At 39.7% G+C, this 22,466-nt stretch overlaps 1 protein-coding gene across 1 annotated transcript in view; it reads right to left on the reverse strand.

Annotated features, from left to right (window-relative positions):
- Nucleotides 1-20,200, reverse strand: part of LOC140741925 (cullin-associated NEDD8-dissociated protein 1-like) — a 48,480-nt gene extending 28,280 nt beyond the window's left edge. Inside the window, exons 1-7 of the mRNA XM_073072495.1 lie at nt 20,039-20,200; nt 17,602-17,745; nt 14,175-14,329; nt 12,633-12,756; nt 3,759-4,015; nt 2,190-2,295; nt 1,302-1,450 (exon numbers count right to left, since the gene is read on the reverse strand). Of these exons, the coding sequence (XP_072928596.1) occupies nt 1,302-1,450; nt 2,190-2,295; nt 3,759-4,015; nt 12,633-12,756; nt 14,175-14,329; nt 17,602-17,745; nt 20,039-20,106 (1,003 nt within the window). The 5' untranslated portion in view covers nt 20,107-20,200. The remainder of the gene's footprint in view (nt 1-1,301; nt 1,451-2,189; nt 2,296-3,758; nt 4,016-12,632; nt 12,757-14,174; nt 14,330-17,601; nt 17,746-20,038) is intronic.
- Nucleotides 20,201-22,466: the final 2,266 nt, after the last annotated feature.

Consider the following 22,466-nt stretch of genomic DNA (forward strand, 5'->3'; position numbering starts at 1 on the left):
TGCCTATCACAATAAGAAAGCAGAGTCCTCTCCAGTGTCTTGGCCAATATTTATCCATCAACCATTATTGAAACACTACCTGATTGTTTATGGGACTTTGTGACTGAATTGGCTACTATCAATCAGACATTCAAAAAAATAGACACAATACCTCGTATTAGTTATGTTTGCAAATAAAAACTACTGTACCAAAGTACTCCAAATCAAATTCATGAAAAATGAGGAATGTGTAGTTGCTGGCCACAGACTACGTAACATCTGGCCAATGGAACCTAACATACGTAACCTAGTTCAGAAAATTGAGGTGTTACTCTGAAAGCAGAAATTCTACTGAGAATAACAGCTAAAAGCAGCTTAAACCAGCCACATAGCCAATCATGTTCCCTCCAGTTCCTTAAAAAAAAATCAGGCAGAATTGAATGATGGTGCAGACTTAATGGGCCAAATTACCCAACTTCGCTCCTATATCTTATGGTTAAAAGCAGTTTTCTTTCCATTTACACCAAGCATTAAGAACCACTAGATTAAGTGCATAATGCTAAGAAGCAAAGTTGGGCTGCCAAACATTCCTAGATCACTCGGAGGGACAGTGAGCATTCTTTAATTTAATCTATCAAGCACACTTCACAATGTTATACCCACATTCAGTCACCCCCTTCACAATCAAGAAGCAGTACTCTGATGATAGACCTGAAACAATGACTCTTCTCTCCACTGAAGCTGACTAGCTTAGAATTTCTAGCATTTTCCAATTTTTTCAGTATTTTCCTGGATTAATATACCACATGCCTCCAAACCAGGAAAACAGTGTATTTATAAACTGACTTAAGTGAAAGGCAGAAAAGATTTTATTAACTCCCATGTCAATTAATACCTTGAAGTATTCTATGTGCATTACAGATTTATAATTCCTCAAAGTGTCATATGTTTTTGAGAACATAGTGTGGTACATCCTGATCCTCTCACCTGATATCCACATGTACATGTGTCCATTTGGTTCAATGTCACAGTTATTAAACCCTATCTGATTTTCTTCTTTCCAGCTAGAAATATTGAATGAGCTATGTCAACTCAGCCCATACCATCAATTAAACAAAGGGGGCTATGGCTAATTTTCCATAGAATAAATTTGCCACTGAAGAAGCTGATACTGACAAGATCTCAACATAGGAAGGGTCATGCCATGAAGCATTTTCCTCTCCTTTTTCTTCCTATTTGTGATGCTGCTCCTGCTATTTTCAACACCGATATTTAAAAGGAAATGCAACAAAAAAACTCATTATTAAGCACTAAGCACTGACCTTGATCTTCCTCTTCATCACCTTTGTCTGTTTCCATAGCTTCTTCATCATCCTCATCTTGGTCATAGTTGTAATTAGGATCATATGTGATATACTTTAGGCATAGTCCAATCATAGCGGGAATGTGAACTGACATCTCCTTTGGACTCCTTAAAGTGCATAAAAAGTGCTTTAATTTCTAACTGCTTGTTTTGAATTTAATTATTTAACCATACATCTTAACGTCAAAAATGTTTTTGTAAGCATTAGAATGGCTTCTTGACTGACAAAGTTCACTACATTCCAAATCAGAATCGATAGATTAGGTGCGAGAAATGACCGTAGTTAGCTTTCATGCACCTGTGATGAGGCAAGATAAATGAAACAAAAGTTCTCCTTGCTATGGTCTGATGTGATGCTATGGAGGCATCATTGGACACAATACAGAGAATTCGCAGGATTCTGACCATCCCAGCTCCTCTAGCTGGTTTGTCCTGCCAATAGAGTATAAAGAATCTAGCGACTGTCATAGAATGAAGTTGGTTGCAAGTTTTGTTTTATATTAACACACCCATGTGTGAGGTATCAATATTGTTAAAGGATGTAAATTTTACTACTCATTCTGAGTAACAACTGCTTCTCTCCCCATTTCATCTCCTTCCCTCACTGTTGACTGAATCCATTGTTCAGACTAACAGCAGTCACATTATTGTACAAAACAAATCCTTCATGAAATCCAAAAGAAATTGGTGGTGGGGTTGGGAGAATAGGATGTACATCAAAATGAAACAAAGGTAAAGGTGAAAGATAAAAATGGAGCCTCTTCCAGATGCTTGAATTCAGAGCAAGAAAAAAAGCCTCTTGACTGAGTAGATGCACTGATCACTGTAGAGGAGCCTAGTAACACACCTTCTTACAAATGACTCAAATGCCTGGAAGCAGTATTCCCGCAGCTCATCATCATCCACGTTGCAGTACTTCACAACTAGCGGAATAATCTTCTCCAGATGCTCACCTGAAAAACAGATACACACAGAGAACTGTTGGTGAGAAGTGTTAGGTGGAAAAGGACAGCTTTGGTAAAATTAATAAAGTTCAAACTGAATTTTTTTAAAAGCCTTTCAGCCCTTCAGGCTGGTTCCTTATCATGTCATCAATGGCTGCCTCAGATACTAGACCCTAACCAAGATCTATGTACTTTGAACTACAGCTCTCAATAGAATCAAATATTGCATCTGAGCTTGCCTTCTTGATCTTTACTCATTTTAAGGTGTTTACTGGCATGTAATCATCTTGTTTTTTTAGGATTATGCCTCTCATCCATTACCTTGTTTCATGTAATTAATGAGAGGGATTAAATTGCAGGAAATGCTTAATGGTTAGAATACTGTGTGCAACCTGGTCACCTCAGCAGAGGAAGAATATGACCATTATTAGAAGGTACACAGGACACCTATGATACCAGAATTATGAAGTGAAAGGCTGCCTAGAATTATAAATTTGTCAATACATAAACATCTGTACGCTTGTAAACAACATCTCAGTACAGGGGAAGTGCAATGCATCACAAAGCAGGAACCTCTCCCAATCCAGTTACCTTAGTAAACTCTATCCTCTCCTTGACTGAAGGACTACTGTAAGCTGGCGAGCATGACTCTCTTCGGAGGTACCTCACCCAATCGTTATTCTGGGTGAGCACTGTGTCACCAGTCTGCTCAACAGACATTACCACGAGCACGTATGTCATCAAGGCCAATATTTTCGAAGTAAGAACGGTTAAAGACTGTGTAGTAACACTGTTCTCAAGACCAGTCTAGGAGACTGTCCAAAGGCACAATGAAATGATGATTTGACTTTTAGTCTCAGTAATTAAGATTGACACCTTATGGATGTCAGGTGAGGAATGCTCTACCGCTGGAGGCACTGTTCGTTTTGTACAGATATCACTTCCTGTTTGTAAACTGTTTTTACACCATTTCCTGCACAGGTTAATTTGGATTTTGACTTGGAGCCAACACGGTAGAAAGACATCCATCTCCATTGACTATTTGCCCTTGAACTAGCAATATCTGTATCTTAAGGTTTTTTAACATCGGTAAACATTTAGCCGATGTACTTTATAGGATGTATTATGCTTATCGTTCATCGCCATTAAACAATCATTACATCACGAGTTCACTCTAATCCACAGCATAGCTATTGAATGTTGCATGTGTGTATAACCTCACTTAACAATGATTGTTAGAATAAATGATAATATTTGTATATTCAGGCATGCAACGATTCCGTATTGAATCTAATACATATTTTGCTTAAATTCCTGCAGTTTCACAAAGTTTTCTCATTAAAAACACTGAAGAAAGCTTCCAGCTCAGGTGATTTTTGAGAAGAATTTTGACTCCCTGCATAACTTTGTACACAATGCACTGAGAGAGCAATGGCTTGGCTGAAACAGCTGAGAATCTGGCAGTCACTCACCAACCCTGTGTCCAGCCTGTCGACTGATGGCACCAATGCACTGGATGTAGGTTCTGGTCATAGAGGTAGATTCATTCTTTGACAGTTCTATCATGAGATGATCCATTAATTCTGAAAAGAGGCAGCTGCTGCAGCTCATGACCAGGTGTCCCAGACAGATGATGGCTCTCTTACGCACAGCTAGTCTTGGACTTGAAAGCTGGGGCAGCAGACAACTCAGGATAGAAGAATGAAACGTGATTAGGGTCCCACCCAACCTGTAATGACAGATGTGAAGAGAAATTCAGAAAACAGGAAGTACTCCTAGAGTTCTACGCATGCCCATTATAGGTAACACATCCATTCTGTTCTACATTTATCATGACTGATCTTAAATCCGAAACCATTTGGCAACTCACATGTGACATCTTCAGTAAGATGCCATTTAATTCCTAACAAAGTTAGATTCCAACTGAAATTATTAGAAATATCTACATTAAAATCTGTTCATTTTAACATTACAATTACAGTAATTGTAAACTGGCACCATCAAGAGTGATATGATACAGAGTTTTACTGTCAATCCTGGGGGGGGGGGGGGAGGGAGTGAAAGATCAATCTTATCCATTACAAATTTCTCAATTCAATACTTGTCCAATGATAAATAAATAACCCAATTACACACATAAAAATCATGCAGCAAAGGAGGCAGGTATATAGTTGATCATCCTGCTGCTGAAACCAGCTTACTTGTATCAAAAACCCTCATGAATGAAACAGCAATCCCCATTTCCTAATCAAATCTTTTATTTGATATCTTAATTCATTTCCCACAAAAAAGGCAAAATGAAATGAACCCAAGATACCAATTCCAATTGAAAATGCTGTCATTTTATTATACTCCCTTGGCCAATGTGGTCTTATTGCCATTATATTCTGAATATAACATGCAAGGATTATATCTATGGGCCCATAACTCCTGATTTGAAAATACTGCACTGTCAGGAGTGTCTTATTTCAAGTCACACGTTAAATTTCAGGCTCATGTGTCCACCCAAGCAAATTCAAAAGAACCTGCAGCATTACTGCAAAGAGCTACGAGTTTGCTGCAGTATCTGAAACATGCATCAAAGTAGGTCACTTAACTCAAATTGCTGTGCACAGACCAATAAGAATTGGGGTGTATCATGATATAGATCAAAAATTAATGTACAGAAAGAGTGGGAAGAAATAAGCTCTCCTCAGGGCCTAGGATGTGGAATTACAGAGATCAGTGCTCAGGCTGTAGCTGCTCAGAATCTACATCAATTTGACTGAGTGGACCTAATGTTAAACTGAGTAGGATTAAGAGTACAGAATAAAATGTAAAGCTGCTTCATGAGAACATGGACACGCTGAGGGAGTTGGCAAGAACATGGCAGATGGAAAATAGTGTGAAAAATAAGAGGCCCTCAATTCTGATAAATCAGAAAAGCAGATTTTTTCTAAAATGGTGAGAGATTGCTGTTGTATAAAGAGAATAACTGCTCATATAAAAATCACTGAAAGAAATCTAGATGGAACAATTAGGAAGAAAAATATTAAGTTGTCCTTTATTACAAGAGGATTTGAAGAGTAAGAAAAAAATCCCTATATAATTCCAATAAGAGTCTGATGAGACCATGTGTGGAGTACTGTTCTGCTCTCTATATCCAAGGATGGAACTACCTTAAAGCAACTGCAGCAAAGTTCTACTAAAATCTGGATTTCAAGGATGGTGGTTTGACTTATATCTGGAGATTGAGTACACCAGGCCTGTATTCCCTTGAGCTTAGAAGAACAAGACCTCAATGAAATTCACAAAATACAGGTAGTCCCTGAGTTACGAACAACTCGTACTTACGAACCAATGAAGGAGAACGCTGCCTGCCATTTTAAGTCGGATCGCGACGCCGTCCGCCATTTTAAGTCATTGCAGCTGACACTGAGTTGAGTGTTTAACTTTGTATTTGGCTTAAATTTTTCTTAGTAAGATTCACCCTGACCCTGCCTCCCCCCCCGTTCCGGTCGGCTGGTGGCGCAGTGAGATCAGCGCCGGGCTGGAGAACAGAGGTTCCCCAGTTCGATTTAGTGACAGACCGCTCCTGTGCCAGGTTGATGTTGATCCAGTGACTCCCATACCATCTGTGCTGGGTTGATGTCGAGCTCACAACTCCACCTCGTAAAAAAAAAACACTGCCACCTCCAGTTTAAAATCCCACGCGGAATATTGTGGAGGATCAAATACCCAAACCCAGCACAGCCCCTACTCGTCCCATTTAACCTGTCTCAGTGCAGTGCAGTTTAGGACCTGGGGAAATCAGTGCGGTGGTCTTTAGGACCCAGCGAACCTCGGGAGCCGGCGCAGGTCAGGACCCGCCGCCCGCAGTGTTTCTGTTCCATTGACGGGAAGCAATCGCGATTGAAAATAAAGTGGAAATAATAAAGCGTTTGGAAAGAGGTGAAATGCCATCAGTCATTGGAAAAGCGTTAGGTCAGTCAACGATCAGAACAATTTTAAAAGATAACGGATAAAGTGAGAATAATGGAGCATGTGAAAGGCCCTGCCCCGATTAAAGCTCCAATTATTACTAAGCAACGCAGTGGTTTAATTATTGGAATACATACATTTCTTAAGTGTTTTATATGCATAGAAAAGTAAAAGGGTGGTCAAAGTTTCAGAATAAAGGCTAGTGTTAAGAGTTGATTGAGGAGAAATGTCTTCATTTGGAGGGTGATGAAGCACATGAATTACTGTAATTCTTGCTCCAAATCTCCTGTATAGGCTCAGGGATTTTAAGGGATTAAGAAAAAGCATACATGATCTTACTAAATGACAAAAATTTTGAAGGGATAAATAACCTACCCCTGCTCCTACTTCTTTTTTCTATTTCTCAATTAACCACTAAAATGCTTCCTGACCTTTTAGCAGACTCCACTGTGAAGTCACTCACTTAAAACAAGAACTCTTTCTCTCTTCAGAGGCTGCTTGACGTTATTTCCTGCATATGCCATTTTGATTTTATATTTTTAGCTTTGGCAGTATTTTGTTTTTCGATCATCAAAATAGAAAAATTTGAAAACTGCTAGTTTCCAAATCACATACATGTTGGTAGCAGTAGATTAGCTCCAATTATCTGAAGTCTTCTATCTGATTATTATTCCATCTGAAGTCTGGAAAAGGGCTATAACAGACAGAATTCTCTCACAAATGTCACTCAGCAGTATCACCAGAACTCCAGACTGTCAGAATAGAAGGAACCAAGATACATGAAGGCAACTGGAAAGCCCAGAATTTCCTGATGGATCTTCAATATCAGAAATCCATTACGATTTTTCTTTCATCCAATTAGATCAAACTTGATTGATTAAATCTAATGTGCCTGATTAAAAGGGAAGACAATCAGTGGAAATGCATTGACAACAATATCTACAGAATTTTCGGTACCCCTGGCCAGCAAAACACTTGAACCATTAAAAAAACATTCAATGACAATAACAACCTTAGTATGGACATGATCTAGCTTCCCAACAATGTATGTTTCATAACAATAAAGAACTGCCCTGAAAGTGCTTCTGTTCTTCAACAGCATCTACCACAGCACCAGACGACATGGAAAACTTACATGCCTACAGGGAGTGCGAGTTGGACTACCCATTCTCTCCACTGATAGGATGGAAGCTCTAAGACTGACAATCACGATCATAACCTGCAGCAGAATGAGAGAGGTTCACCTCAGTGTTCTTCACTGCATTGACCTCATCCAGTAGAAACCTATGCCCATCTCACCTTTCCAATGATGACAAAATTGCAGAAAGAACTTGAAAGGTCATTCATAAAACCATTAAATCTATAAATATTTAATTTGACCCTCAGATTCAATCCCAATCAGATGGTTATAATTAGACTGCTGACTAGACAAGCAATCTGCATTAATCATAAATAAGCCTGCAAAGACCTCACCAACTTTCCCCTCCACCATCAAAATAAAACCTTATGAGTAAACTGTCAATGGATGTTGCCAGTGAGTGGAAGAACTCCCGTTGGTTTGTGAACTATGATCCACAATTCCAAAATACTGGTTTTATTGACTCATTTTAATAATTTTGAAGCATAGCTGACAATTTTGCTTCTATGGCAAGCTTTTGCAGGCTGCTTCATGAATAAAGCCCTTTATCTTTCTGATGTTTAATCTTTACCAGAGGGCACGACATCAACATTAAAAATGTAAAAGAATAGTGTAATTAGTATTCTATTTAACATTTACTACTGGGCGAGCAGATAGTTCTTACAATTCAACATTTAAAAGACTAAAGACATTGGCTTAGGCTTTCACTTGTTTCCAGTCTCTTGCCTAGCAGCTTTTCAAGCCTGAACTAGACACTAGCAGTCTTAGCATTTTGTGACTGAACTCAGCTTCGATCCCCCTATCTTTTCCAGCATCAACACCATCTACCTAAGAAACACGGCCCGTTTCACCCCAGCTCTTGTTGAAACTCAACGATGCTTCTACTGCTTCCAAACACAAAATATTCTAAACCAGTTTACTTTCTTCCACTCACCATAATGTAAGATTACCAAAGACTAATAACCTGATCTGCACTGCTCACTCCATGTTCACCATCCTTTGGTGACTTTCTGCCTCCAAGTGTTTTAAAGGATGCATCTATTCAAACCTCTCCATGGCCCCATCTTTATCACTACAAGCTCTTCTAACCAGTTAACCTACCATGACCTCATACTCTTTCAATTCTAGCCTCCTGATTCCCTTCACCATTAATACCTAGACCATTAGTTGCATGATCAAAATAGTGCAATTCTATTCCTGAAACACTGATTTTCATCTTCTATTCTTTTCAGAAACTTAACATCTACATATTGGATAAGCTTTTGTTCAGTTTGACTCATGTGCCTTTGAGTTAGCATCAATCTTTTTTCTGGGCCAGTAAACGTCTTCAAATCTGCTGTTGTTTTATGAAATCAGATATCAAGGGGAGCCATAACCTTACAATGTTAAATTATCACCACGCAGCATATATTGCCATACCATGACATATGAATACTTGGACTTAATGTTCACAATTTGGTGAAATGGATTAAGCATCAGAGCAGCTACAATTCTATTCTACATGTTGCCCAAAACATTGTGTGCAATAGGGAAGACCTTGCAAGCTTACTGCACTCAAAACCATTTCCTTGGCTCACCATCCAAGAAGGAGAAATAAGGGAAGAGGGCAGGTGGTTGATGTAATGATCAATTTAGCAAGTTCGAAGAGAGTTGCTGCAAATAAATTTGCCATGAAGCCAACTCTCTGCAATAATGCTAACACTGACTGGACCCTCTAACTGACCCATTTATAAAGCAAGGCTCAAACCCCTTGAAGGGTTGCTTCCACAATAGTGGCTAACACTACTTGCAGCATTAACATCAAATATAGAGAAGGAAAATGGTGGATTTTCCAAACCACAGAGCATTCCTTAAATCTGTTTAACAGATGTCTTTCTTTTCAAACAAAACTATTTAAAATGCAATGAGATAGAACTTCTAGACCTTAATATACATAATGTCTGTAAGCTACTAGTTCAAAAGTTAAACTATTACTCTCCAAACCCAAGCCTTTTCTTCTTGTATTACTCCCTAGACGCAGGTCAAAAAGAGATCATTCTTGTTAGAACCAGTCAATCATTCCCCACTTCAGTCACTGAAAAATTTTCAAAAAGCACTAAGTGCCAAACTTAGGTCTGATGTCACACCCACAGGGGAATACTGCAGTTGGTTGTCATGTAAGCTAACATCATTGTTTTCTCACTGTTTCTTTGTATTACTCTATTAATATAACCACTGTTTCTTTTGTAACCTGAGATAATTATGGAACTTGGTTTTGGAATATCTTACTCTTGGTTATAATAGATATTACAGACCATGTTATCCAAACATTCAGTATAATCCTGTGTGTCACTACAGAACACTTTCCCTTCCATTATATTCCTCATGCATCACTGAAGAATATTACTCCTGACATAATTGCCTTGATTATATTTCCAAGAATGATCCACATTGTCAAATACATTATTCCTAATAGCACCTTCTTTGCACCATTGTGCATTATATTATTCCTAATTATTACAAAATATAACATTCATTCTCCCTGCATGCTATTACAAAAGTTTATCATTATATTTTACATCCCTTATGTAGATGCTGACAAACAAAATCTTACAATAGCTTTTGTTACTCCTAACATTCTACCTGTTTATCACTATTTAAACAGAACATGCTCCACCATGCTGCATATATGAGAAAAAAGAGATAGGGGAGAAATAAATGTGGCAAAATTAATTAAGAAAGATATTATTGTACAAACTGCCCTTAAGGGCTCAATGATAAGAGTCAATTTGTTTAGAGTTAGGCAGCAATAAAGGCATACACTATTTGAAGCCATTCTATGGGTGCTCAATTTATGTAAAAAAAAGAGCAAGCTTGAAGATAGTTAGATGTGCAAATACTGGCACCTTCATTTATCATAACACTGATTGAGGTAAGGCTAACAGATAAAAGGGTTAATTTCTTTTTTTTTAAGATTTTTTTTTATTGTGTTTTCAAGTAGTTACAGAATAAAAGTGTATGAAAAAAATGTATATTACCCATCCCCCTCCCCTTAACCCCTCCCCCCTATCATCCCTATAGAAAAAAAAGAAGAAAGAAAGAAAAAAAAAGAAAGAATGCCTGGATATTGGAAGATCCCCACATGCTCCATGGAGTTCGTAATAACTTTAGTATATATACTTATTTCTTTCCCCAAATAACCAATTATTTCATCTTCGGAGCACCTATATATTTAATCCTATCTTTTGTAAATAAGGGCGCCAAATTTTCAAAAATGTTTCATATTTATCTCTTAAATTATAAGTAATTTTTTCAAGTGGAATACAGCCATAATTTCTGAAGTGAGTTTAAGCAGAGATCCCCAATAACCTTCTTTACAAGGAGAAAAGCACTGTTATATCTGCTCTGAGGAATAAGATGAACCAGAGTGAAAAAACACAGGGTACACTGATCATGTTGCACTTTGAACTTTTGTAAGATACTAATCAGAAACGTAAAAGGGCGTGGTTCACACCGAGAAGGTATCTAAATTCAACAATATTGAAGGAAATCTGGCTAGGGTAAGCACTATTGAAAAGATCCAACAAACTAAAATGTAATTAAACATGGGTGACAATTAAACAGGAACATAGAAAAAACAAAGCTAGAGCTTTCTGGATGACAGATAACCTGTGATGCAATAAAACCAAAAGTTGTATATGTGCCAAGTGAACAAATTGAGCGAGAATCAGGATGAATAGAAGTGACAGGAAAGAAGATACCAAAGAGAGAACGTAAGAACAGAATAGCAGTTATCAAAAGGGAATCCGTGACAGTTAGAAGCGGGTGATTAGTAAGCAGAAACTGAGAGAGACGGGTCCAGTTAAAGACCAAAAGGCTTAAGGCAGAGTTCAGGGTACTTTGCTTTGAACTTTACCAGAGCCGAAATTCCCACCAACATCTCATGAGATTTGGTAGCAGATGAAAGGATGGGGTAAGTATTAGAAATTAAAGCCATATTATAGCAAATTGTGTTACCTACTACATATATATATTTTATAATGCTGAGTAAAATAGTGCTGCATTACAGAATGCAGTGGACTGGAACACAGCAAGGCTTACATGCTTATTCATAAAGCATATTCAAGAATGTGCCTGACAATCACAGGACAATCAAATTAACCTTGAAGACTCTGGGAACAATGAGATAAAATTAACAGGACATATGGAAAAGTTGGCATTGATAAGTGATGAGCTGTGCTTGAGTCATCTAAATTATTTGACAAGATAATCGAAGCTGTTGAAGTGAATGTAAGAGACTGGATTTGACAGTCACAAATAAACTTGTTAGCAAAGCCAGAGTTATTAGAGTGGGAGTTTGCGGTAGCAGAGATACGAAATTGGCTCAAGAACAAAGAATTCTCCCCATAGTTGTTTTCTAGATCGGAAGACTGTAGCTCAGTGTTCTTCAGGACTGAGTACCAGGATTACTGATTTTATTAAATAAATACTGGATATGAAGGTGCAGAGTAAATATTTTCAGGACACATAAAACTCTTGAGATATAGTGAATAGCCCAGTCAGCAAGAGTGAATGGATAGACTCACCAATGGCAGACAAAATGCAAAGTATTATACGGTCTATTTTGGCATTAAGAGCAAGATAGACTATAGAATAAACAGCATCATTCTAAGGCACAAGGGAAGAGGGACTTTAATTATCTGAGTAAAAGTTTTTGAAAGTAACAGGACATTGCCAGTAAAGTTAGTAATGCATTCAAGATCACAAGTTCATAAAAAGTTCAATAAACAAAAGGGAGGTTATAATATACTTTGATTGCATCCAATTCTGCTTGTCACTTTAGAAAGGATTCACAAATCCAGAAGGTGCAAAATAAAAAGTCATTAGATTAGTTCTAGTGATGAAAGTTCTCATCCACAAGACTTGACTGGAAAAGCTGGAGTTATTGTCTTCACAAACAAATTTAAGATTTGATAGAGGTTCACAAAACCAAATGTGCTTATGAAGACTAAAAGGGGCACAACTTCTTCCATTAGTAAATGCTACAAAAATCAAGAGACAAAATGATGAGTAAAAGTTACTGGAAGGAGAGCTTGCAGTTATGACCAGTAGATTTGGTGCAAACAATCACACTTAGGACTTTCAAGAGGGTAGGCAAGAAGCAGGCTGCAAGGAAAGTAGGAGAATGGTTCTGACTGTTCCATAACCATTCTTTTATTCCTTCACACAATAACCTGAGCTTCTTTGCCCATCATGCTAACAACTTTACCTGCTCAACATATCAGATAGGATATCCAAGGCTTCCAGCTGGACAGATACATCCTCCTGCTTGGCAATAGCACTTGTCAGACGCCCAGTGATTTTCTTGCACACATTGGCAGATAGGGCTAAACCTAGAATAAAGTAAATGTTCATTGTCTGTGAGATGCTGCTCACCCTAGGTTTATTTAGTTTTGCTCCTTTCCCCCTCATCTGTGGGCTCCAAAGCTAGGAGGAGGTATTCTTTCCACACCTTGATCACTTTTGTGCTCAAAATTCCCACCTGTTATAACTAGGCAAGAAGAACTGAATGCAAGTGGATGAACTAATACTTTGCATTTGCCTATCATTTCTTAAAGTCTACCAATTATGTTACAGGTATTTTATCTTCTCTGGTGTCATAGACTAAAATCCCAGTCACTGGCTGCCATCACTCTGTAAGCTCTACAGTTCCCTAGCCTCAGCAAGTGCTACACATTAGTTCCAAAGATTGAAACCTTCAGGCAGTAGCCTTTGTTACCAAGTAAACTAGATTTATTTTCCCATTGCATTCTGGAGTGTTAAATTGCAAATTTAACTGGAAGTACGCCGTATGAATAAGAGCAGGAACCTCAACCATGACCTCTGTAAACCACACAAAGTCATTTCATGATGATACAAAGATACGGGGTAAAATAAATTAAGCTGAACTATAGATGCTCCAAATGGGTAGAAAAAAATCTAGCAGATCAAGTATCACATAGGGAGCAGAAGAGTTTTTATTGGGGAAAGTAGAAAAGTAAAATATTGTTTAAAAGGAAAAGAATTAAGTACTAAACTATATCTGAATGCTCTCATGTGTAATTAACAAACCTGCATGTAAAGATAAGTAATAGGAAAATTAAGGGGTTTTAATCTCTACTGCAAAAAGAATAAAGAAGCCCCACTGCAGCTGCATAGAACATTAATGAAATCGCAGAATAGCCTGTATTCTATATTCAAGGCCAAACTGAATGATTTGCTAATAAGGAAGGGATCCAGGGTTTGGGGAAATGGGGTAAGAAAGTGGAGCCAAGGATAAATTCAGATCAACCACCATCTAACTTAATGGCAAAACAGCACAGGGCCAAATGGAAGGTAAGTGAAGATGAGTGGAGGGTAGTCCCTATACTTCATAGTTATCCTACAACACAAGTTAAAAGGACTGTTCTTTGAAATGGTTACCTCTATATTCAATTAGCAGTGACAAAGTCCCCCAGTATTAAGTCTCCCCTGAGGTATCTAACAGCAATTAGTGCCTGAGTAAGTCAAAGCCACTGTACTATCTGCCTTCACAACATCACCATTCAACAACTCAGGTCAAATACCAAGACAAATTCAAACCATTGAGAGGCTGGTTCTACAATCCACAGGATTTTTGTCTTGCATTTGAGCTTTCCAAAACCATTTAAAATAATTACCCTAAAATCACACAAGAAATGATGAGTTACAAGAGCCCAAAATTACAGAATCAGAATAAGAGAATAAGGCAAGAGGTAGAACAAAGTTTACTAAATATAAAGCAAGCTCTTACCACTAGAAGCAGGAGGTAGTTCTGCAATGACAGTCTTCAAGCCAATACTGGATATGTCCCGTAGTTGCTCTTTGTCAGACAGCATGTTGGTACACAACGTGTCCACAATCGTCTCCACCTGATACTCTTTAACCTTGCTGACCAGAGGGCCCAAGCTGTGGGAAAGAACAAAAGAAATCCCTTGAAACTGGAATTTTGGCACTAGTACTGGGAAAAAAAAATCAGGATTAGAAACAGATTTAACATCACTGGCATATGTCATGAAACTTGTTGCTTTGTGCCATCAGTCCTTTACAATACATAATATTAAAAACTAGAAAAAACATTAAATATATATAAAAAAGGAATTTAAATTAAATACGTCATGCAAAAAAAAGAGGAAAAATACTGAGGTAGCATTCATGGATTCATTATCCATTCATAAATCTGAAAGCAGAGGGGAAGAAGTTGTTCTTGAAACTTTAGTGTGAGTCTTCAGGCTCCTATATATCATCCCTGATGATAGCAATGAGAAGAGGACATGTCCTGGGTGAAGTGGGTCCTTAATGACAGATGTCACCTTTTTGAGGAATCACCTTTGGAAAGTGTCCTGGATGCTAGTAGGGAGGCTGGTACCCATAAAGGAGCTGGCTGAGTCTACAACTTCCTGCAGCTTTTTCCAATCCTGAGCAGTGCCCCCACTCCCAGATGGCGATACAACCAGTTAGAAAACTCTCCATGTATTAGTGTCTTTGGCAACATACCAATTCTGCTCAAACTCCTAATGAAATACAGCCACTGCCATGTCTTCTTTGTAACTGCACTAATATATTGGGCCAAGGATAGACCTTCAGAAATTTTGACATTGAGGAAGGGTAATAAATCAGCCATGATAGAATAGCAGAAGAGACTTGTTCGGCTGAATGGCTTAACTGTGTTCCTACCTTCTTATGGTCTAATTTACTACATATATCCAAGGACCCATGAAGTGGTTAAGAAAGCATAGGAGTACTTACCTTCTTTCACATAACATAAAGATTAGAGAGGATTTGCTACAACTATGTTAGACATAGTCTGGATGAAATTATTCCCCTCCAGCAGTTTGTGTTTGTTGCTCTAAATTTCCAGCATCAACAGAATCTCATGTTTATGTGAGACATCAGTTATGCCACAGCTGGAAAACTGCAGTGCAGTTTGCCATACTCTAGGAAGCATAAAATTGCACTTGAGAGGGTCCAGAGGTAATTCACAAGGGCATTGCTTGTGATGCAGCATTTCAGCCATGAGTAGTATTTGGCAAGGTTGCATCTGTTTTCCTTGGAACGAAGGAGACTGAAGGTGACCCAAGGTGCACAAAATAGTGAAGGGCATAGATATAGTAGAGAATGAGAAACTGGCCCACTTAGGGGCATTCAGGGCAGAAGATTAAAGTTTAAAGTAAGGGGCAAGATATTTGAAGGAATCTAAGGAAGAATATTTCACTCACAGAGTAGTTGAAAACTAAAACTTTCTGTCTGACAGTGACAGAACTGACCCTCGACACCAAAGTGAAAATCAAATGAAAACTGCAAACAAAGAAGAGGGACGCCTCACGTCTTAATAAGCTGGTAAGGAAGGCGGGCTCCGTCGTGGGCAAAGTACTGGAGAGTTTAACATCGGTAGCTGAGCGAAGGGCGCTGAGTAGGCTACGGTCAATTATGGATAACTCTGAACATCCTCTACATAGCACCATCCAGAGACAGAGAAGCAGTTTCAGCGACAGGTTACTATCGATGCAATGCTCCTCAGACAGGATGAAGAGGTCAATACTCCCCAATGCCATTAGGCTTTACAATTCAACCACCAGGACTTAAGAACTTTTTAAAAGCTATTATTAATGCTTTTTGAGATAGTGATTTAGATGTATATCATATTTTTTACTGAGTTAAGTATTGTATGTAATTAGTTTTGCTACAACAAGTGAATGGGACATTGGAAAAAAAAAGTTGAATTTCCCCATGGGGATGAATAAAGTATCTATCTATCTACCGGTATCTATCTAACACTGGAAATCAACAATAAGAACAGGGTCTTTTTTATATACATTTTAACTTTACCAATGAAATCACCATGGCTTATTTATCTTAGTATGGGAAAAGGCACAGAAATATGAGATTAAGGCAGAGAATCAATTATAATTATAATGAATACTGGAGCAGGCTCAAAGGGCTACATGTACTATAGGGTCCTCATTCATCTTCATCGGCAAGTCCTGTGGTCAATAATGAAGATCGAAGCCCAAAGATTGATCAAAAGTCTGGAAGCCTGGGTCTGCAAGTCTGCTGGGGAAGTCAAAGCCCAATGTTTGTGAATCCAAGAGTCTGCTGGAGGAGGCCAAAGACAGCTTTCTGGGGTTGAAGGACTGTGTGGGTGGGTGGGGGGAACAGACCTTGTTTTGCTAGTGTTGTTTGTTGTGTTCTGTGTTGTTCTGCCAAGCACTGTAGGCATGCTACATCCAAGTATGCGGGCACACTTGAAGGCTGCCCCCAGCACAGTTAGGATGTGTTACTGTTAATGCAAATCATGTACTTCAATGTGCATGTAATAAACAAATGAATCTAAATCCGCTTTTTTATGTGTAATCGACAATGAAATGATTTCACCCTTAACTACAAGAACTGTTCCTCCTCTTCCATTTCCTCTTTCTTGGAAATGTTAATTTGATTTTAATTCCCTGCCCTAAAGACATGTCACAAAAAAGTTATACGTGTGCCTCAATTTACTCAATCCTTCTATGCATTTTAGTACAAGTAACACCTTTATTTGTGCCACACATTCTGAGACGCCTTTCTGCTCTATTCTTTTTCTTGCACTTTTCTTTTCTCTCTCCCCGGTTAACATACTTGACATTCATTAGTTTTCCTTTCAGCTGCAGCAATGAAAGCAACATTTGACTATGAACCTACTCTCATTTCAGGAATTACTAATACAATCGTTACCACCTCCAGTCTCATCAGGAGGTTCTCTGTTGTTGTGATAAACTGGAAGAGAATAATAACCACCTTTGTGCATCAAAATGGAGCCACACTGCCACTTGAAGTATAGTGGATTCATCAAGGATGGTTACATGCAATGGGGTGAAAAACACACTTGAAATAATGTAAAGCAAAACATTAAATGCTGGAGGAACTTAGGTAAGCAGCTATGGAGAGGAATAAACAGTTGATATTTCAGCCAAGGCCCTTCATCAGGACATCTGTGTGTTGCTCTGGATTTTCAGCATCTACAGAATCTCTTGTGTTCTTGAAATGATGTAATTCCCTTACGTGCAGTTATTCACCAAAACTAAACGCCAAGTATAAAGATTCAGGACAGTCTACCATAACATTTACCCAGAGTCAACCCTGTCAAAGACAACAATAAATGGTTACGGTGCCACGTATGGATGGATTTTGGGATCGTTGCTTACCACTTCACAGCCAGGTTCTGTACTTCTCCATTTTTATCCTCCAGCAGTTTAAGCAGCATCTTCACCACCTTCTTCTCACTGTCATCATCCAACTTGATGGAATCTTTCTGTAACTCGACCATCAGGTCATTGGTGGCCATAAACCTGAAATACAAAAGCCAGTAAAACACAAGCCAAATATTGCTCAGCAGGGACTGAGATTAGTGAACGAATTTACTTAATCTATGGTAATTTAAAACTCTTAGCAAGGGAGAAATTACCACATTGTTATGGAACATTAACACAGATGTGAACCGAGGTCTGGGTCTTTTTGGAAACAGAAGACCCAGGCTTCCCCCCCATTAGAAATTTTGCAGTTAAGTGAATATTTGCAACCAAATGGAAATAATTACAAGTGTCGACCAAAACCCACTGCATTTAACAAAGAACAACCTTTATTTACAACAATCTAAAATCAGATCTAGCTTGTTTCATCAGCTAGTCAAAACAATTCCAGAGACCCAGCATACATTAGATTTCAAACATGAGAGAATTACATTACTTTTATTCAGACTACTGAGTTCCTCTGGTCATGGACACTTACAGATGACCTAGTTGACGATGAGCATCCGGTGAAAAGAAATCAGTGTCAAGGGATGGACAGGAATTTTATGCTGAGTCAATTTCAATTAATCAGAAGAATGCATGAACTTTTGATGTACACAACACAAGCAATCAACGAGCTCAGCATGTATCGTAGGCTGCAGCAGCAGCACAGCGCTTAGCATAATACAGTGCCAGTGACCCCACAGACACTGCCTCCCTGTGACTGCGGGGATTTCCTCCCACATTCCAAACACATACGTGTTAATTGGTCACATGGGTGTAATTAGGCTGCACAGGCCTGTTACTGTGTTGTATCTCTAAACAAATAAATTATACTTGAGCCATCTCACTGGAAAAGCTGAGATTTCATTGTTGTCTGCAATACACATTGTTCACAGAGAATAGAAAATTCTCTTCCCTATAACCAGGAGCACTCCAGTTACATCCAGGGTCCTTGGTCCATTGGCAAATTATGAAGTGAGGCATGTGCTGTGTTTACCTCTACCGCATTCAACAGCTGCAATGAGTTCGTGTATTCAATCTGCCAACCCAAAAATTGCCAGGACAGCTTTAAAAATCTAATATCAGGAACTATGGGTCAGTGGTATGTTCAGAGCTCCAATTCCCATCTTGGTATCTTAAGTTGCAGTCTGAGCAGTTTGCTTGGAAATTCCAAATGGTATTTAGAACCAACTACACTGCACTGTGACGAGAACCTCATCAAGGGCAGCATGGCAATGTACTGTAGGATCAGGCTTCAATTCCAGTTGCTGTCTGAAAGAGGTTTGTATGTTCTTCCCATGACTGTGACAGCTTCCTTCCAATGCTCTGGTTTCCTCCCACGTTTCAAAGACCTACGATTAAAGTTAGTGAGTTGTGGGCAAGAGAAGCGTGGTGACATTTGCAGGCTACCCAGCGCAGTCCTCACTGATTTCATGCAAATGACACGTTTTGCTGTGTGTTACAATGCACCTGTGGCAAATGAAGCTAATTTTATCTTATTTCATACTATGGGTTTCAGAGCACTCTAGGTAGTTTTGAAACAGTTCAACACTGAAAACCCAGCATTCAGTTTTCTTGGAGGAAATTTCCGCAAAAGGCAATTTAATAAAATCTTCAATCTCTATCAGGTGAGATATTAAACAGAGTTCACCTTGCCTGTAGGAAGACAACTCTATAAACAAAAGTAATCTTAAAGTCTCTGCCTGAAACATGGATTCTCAATATTCCTCTCCAGCATTTTGTGTGTATTACTCTGGATTTCAGGCATTTGCAGAATCTCGTGTGTTTATAATCCTACTACCACAAAACATTGCTGGAAGAGCAAATAATGTTTAACCTTGGTTAACATTCCTCCTTTAATCCAGTATAGTTAATGGCCAGAGTAGTAGAACGGCCGCTATATGTAACTCGATAGACACTGACTGGACGGAAAGTAATGAGAATTCCTTGATAGCTGAGTTGGGTGAGACTTTAGGACATCTTTATTCTTACATTTTAGTTCACCAGAGTGGGCTGTGATAGCCAAGTATAATTTAACAAAGGCCACAGTTAAAAGCAAAAGTTCCAATGAAATCAAAAGGTAGACCCTTAGCTAAATGTCCTGAACAACATAATCTCAATAATTTCACCGGAATTGGGGCGTCTTCTTCCTCCCCCGTTCCCCATGCCACTCCCCACCCCCTGACTTAAGAACGGAGGTCAGCCCCGGAGCCGGGCAGCGCGGTGCCAGGCCCGAAGCTGCGCTGCCCCGAAAGAATTGCGGTACCGGAGCCCGGGACCCCGCGCACACACAAGGCCGGAGAACACCCGACCCTGGGGGCCGCGGGCAAGCTGCAGCTCCCGGGCTCACCTGAAATCCTTGTCGCTGGAGGTCATCTTCTCCAGCAGGTTGGAGATGTGGTAGGACACGTTGGTCATGGTGCCGGCTGAAGGGACCGTGACTCGGGGCTCCTGGCGCTGGGCTGTCAGCCGCTCGCGGTTCTGCCATCGGACAAGATGGCGCCCGCTTCGCGCTGACGTCACTCGGGTGAGAAGTCACTGGGAATGCGTACCGTGGCTGACAGCGGCACCTGCTGGCGGGGAGAGCGAAGTACGGGCGCGCAGGAGGCTGAACTCTACAGCACAGAAAACAGGCCTTTCGGCCCTCCTAGTCTGTTCCGAAACTTTATTCCACTGGTTCGGAGACCCTATATTTAGACATCTACAGGACTGGTGATGATGTTTTAAGACGACTAAATAATTCACTAGTTTGATAGATTGGTCTCTTGACCTCACAATCTACCTCGTTATGATTTGCACTTTATATTGTTGATGCCTCAAAAAGGCAGCATCCATCATGAAGGACCCCCATTACCCAGGACATGCCCTCCTGTCATTGCTACCATCAAGTAGGAGGTACAGGAGCCTGAGGACTCACTCAACATTTCAGAAGCAGCTTCTTCCCCTCACCCATCAGATTTCTGAATGGCCAATGAACCCCATGTAAACTACCTAATTTTTTCTTTTTTTGCTCTCCTTTTACACTACTTAATTAATTTAATTTCATACATTTATATATGAAATTAAATATATATATTACAGTAATTTATAGCTTTTTATTGTTACGTATTGTAATGTTGTAGTAGTAGTAGTAGTAGTAGTAGGCCTCCGTTAGTCTTGATAGACCATGGATTTGCGCCTTGGAAAGTTTCCAGGGCACATGCCTGGGCAGGGTTTTTTAAATGGAAGACCAGCAGTTACCCAAGCTGCAACTCTCCCCTCTCCACCAATGTTGTCCAAGGGAGGGGCATTAGATTGTAATGTACTGGGGCTGCAGAACTGCAAATTTCATGACATACGCCAGTAATATTAAACCTGATTCTGATGTACTGAGGTACAGTGAAAAGCCTGCCTTGCAATACTGTTCATACAGATCAGATCACTCACTACACAGCACATTGGAGGTAGAACAAGGTGAAAACAATGGAGAATAACATGTAACAGCTACAGATGAAGTATAAGTGCAGGAAGACAATAAGGAGTAAGGTTATAATAAGGTAGATTGTGAGGTCAAGAGTCAATCTAATCTCACTAGGGAACCATTGAATAATCTTATAACAGTGGGGTGGAATCTGTCCTTGAGCCTGGAGATTTCAGACTTTTCTGATGGGAGAGGGGAGAAGAGGAAATGTCTGGGGTGGCTGGGTCTTTGATTATGTTGGCTACTTTACTGAGCCAGTGAGGACTGCAGACAGTCCACAGAGAGGAGGCTGGTTTCTGTGACGTGCCGAGCCAGGTCAACAACGCTCTGAAGTTTCTTGTGGTCATGGGCAGAGCAGTTGCCATACCGACCTGTGATACATCCAGATAGGATGTTCTTTAGGGAATGCCGATTAAAAAAATTAGTAAAGGTCAACGAGGATCTACCAAATTTCCTTAACCTCCTGAGGAAGTAGAAGCATTGTGAGCTTTCTTGGCTGTGGCATCTATATGGCCTATTAGTGCTGTGCTCTCCCAGGAACATGAAGCTCTCAACCCTGTCACACACCGTTGATGTAGACAGGAGCATGTGCACCACCCTGCTTCCTGAAGTCAATGACCAGCTCATTAGTTCTGCTGACATTGGTGGAAAGTTTGTTGTCATGGCGCCATGTTACGAAGCTCTCTATCTGCTTCTTGCACCCTTGCTGATCATGATTCATGGCCCACCACAGTGGTGTCACCTGCAAACGTGTAGATGGGGTTAGAGAAAAGCCTGCTCATGCCAACCTGAGCGTACTGCCCCAGATTCTACCACTCACCTACGCTTTTGGGGCAACTAAAAATGGCCAGTTGATTTACCAACCCGCCAATCTTTCAGATGTGGGAGAAATCCAGGCAGAACGTGCAAACTCCACACAGACAGTACTGGAGGTCAGGATTGAACCCAAGTCTGGAGTTATTAGGAAGCAGTTCTACTAACTAACCGATGGTTCTGTCCATTTCTGACATTTGAAAGGCCTCAGAAGACCTAGTCTTAAATACAAATGTGGTGTGAGCATTCATTTTGAGAGAATTAGAATATAAAGCAAGGATTTATGGTTGAGGCTTTGTAAGGTGTTGGTCAGGACACACTTGGTGTTTGGTGAGCAGTTTTGAGCTCCTTATCTTTAACATAAAACAGTACAGTGGAGGAACAGGCCATTCGGCCCACAGTGTTATGCCATAGCAGCTAAAAAGCAACTCAAAACCACCCAAACACTATCCCTCCTACTTTACCCCATGTCCATATCTGTCCATTTTTCTTACATCCACGTCCC

This window comes from Hemitrygon akajei, chromosome 19, assembly GCF_048418815.1.
Source record: "Hemitrygon akajei chromosome 19, sHemAka1.3, whole genome shotgun sequence".
Classification (NCBI taxonomy): Eukaryota; Metazoa; Chordata; class Chondrichthyes; order Myliobatiformes; family Dasyatidae; genus Hemitrygon; species Hemitrygon akajei.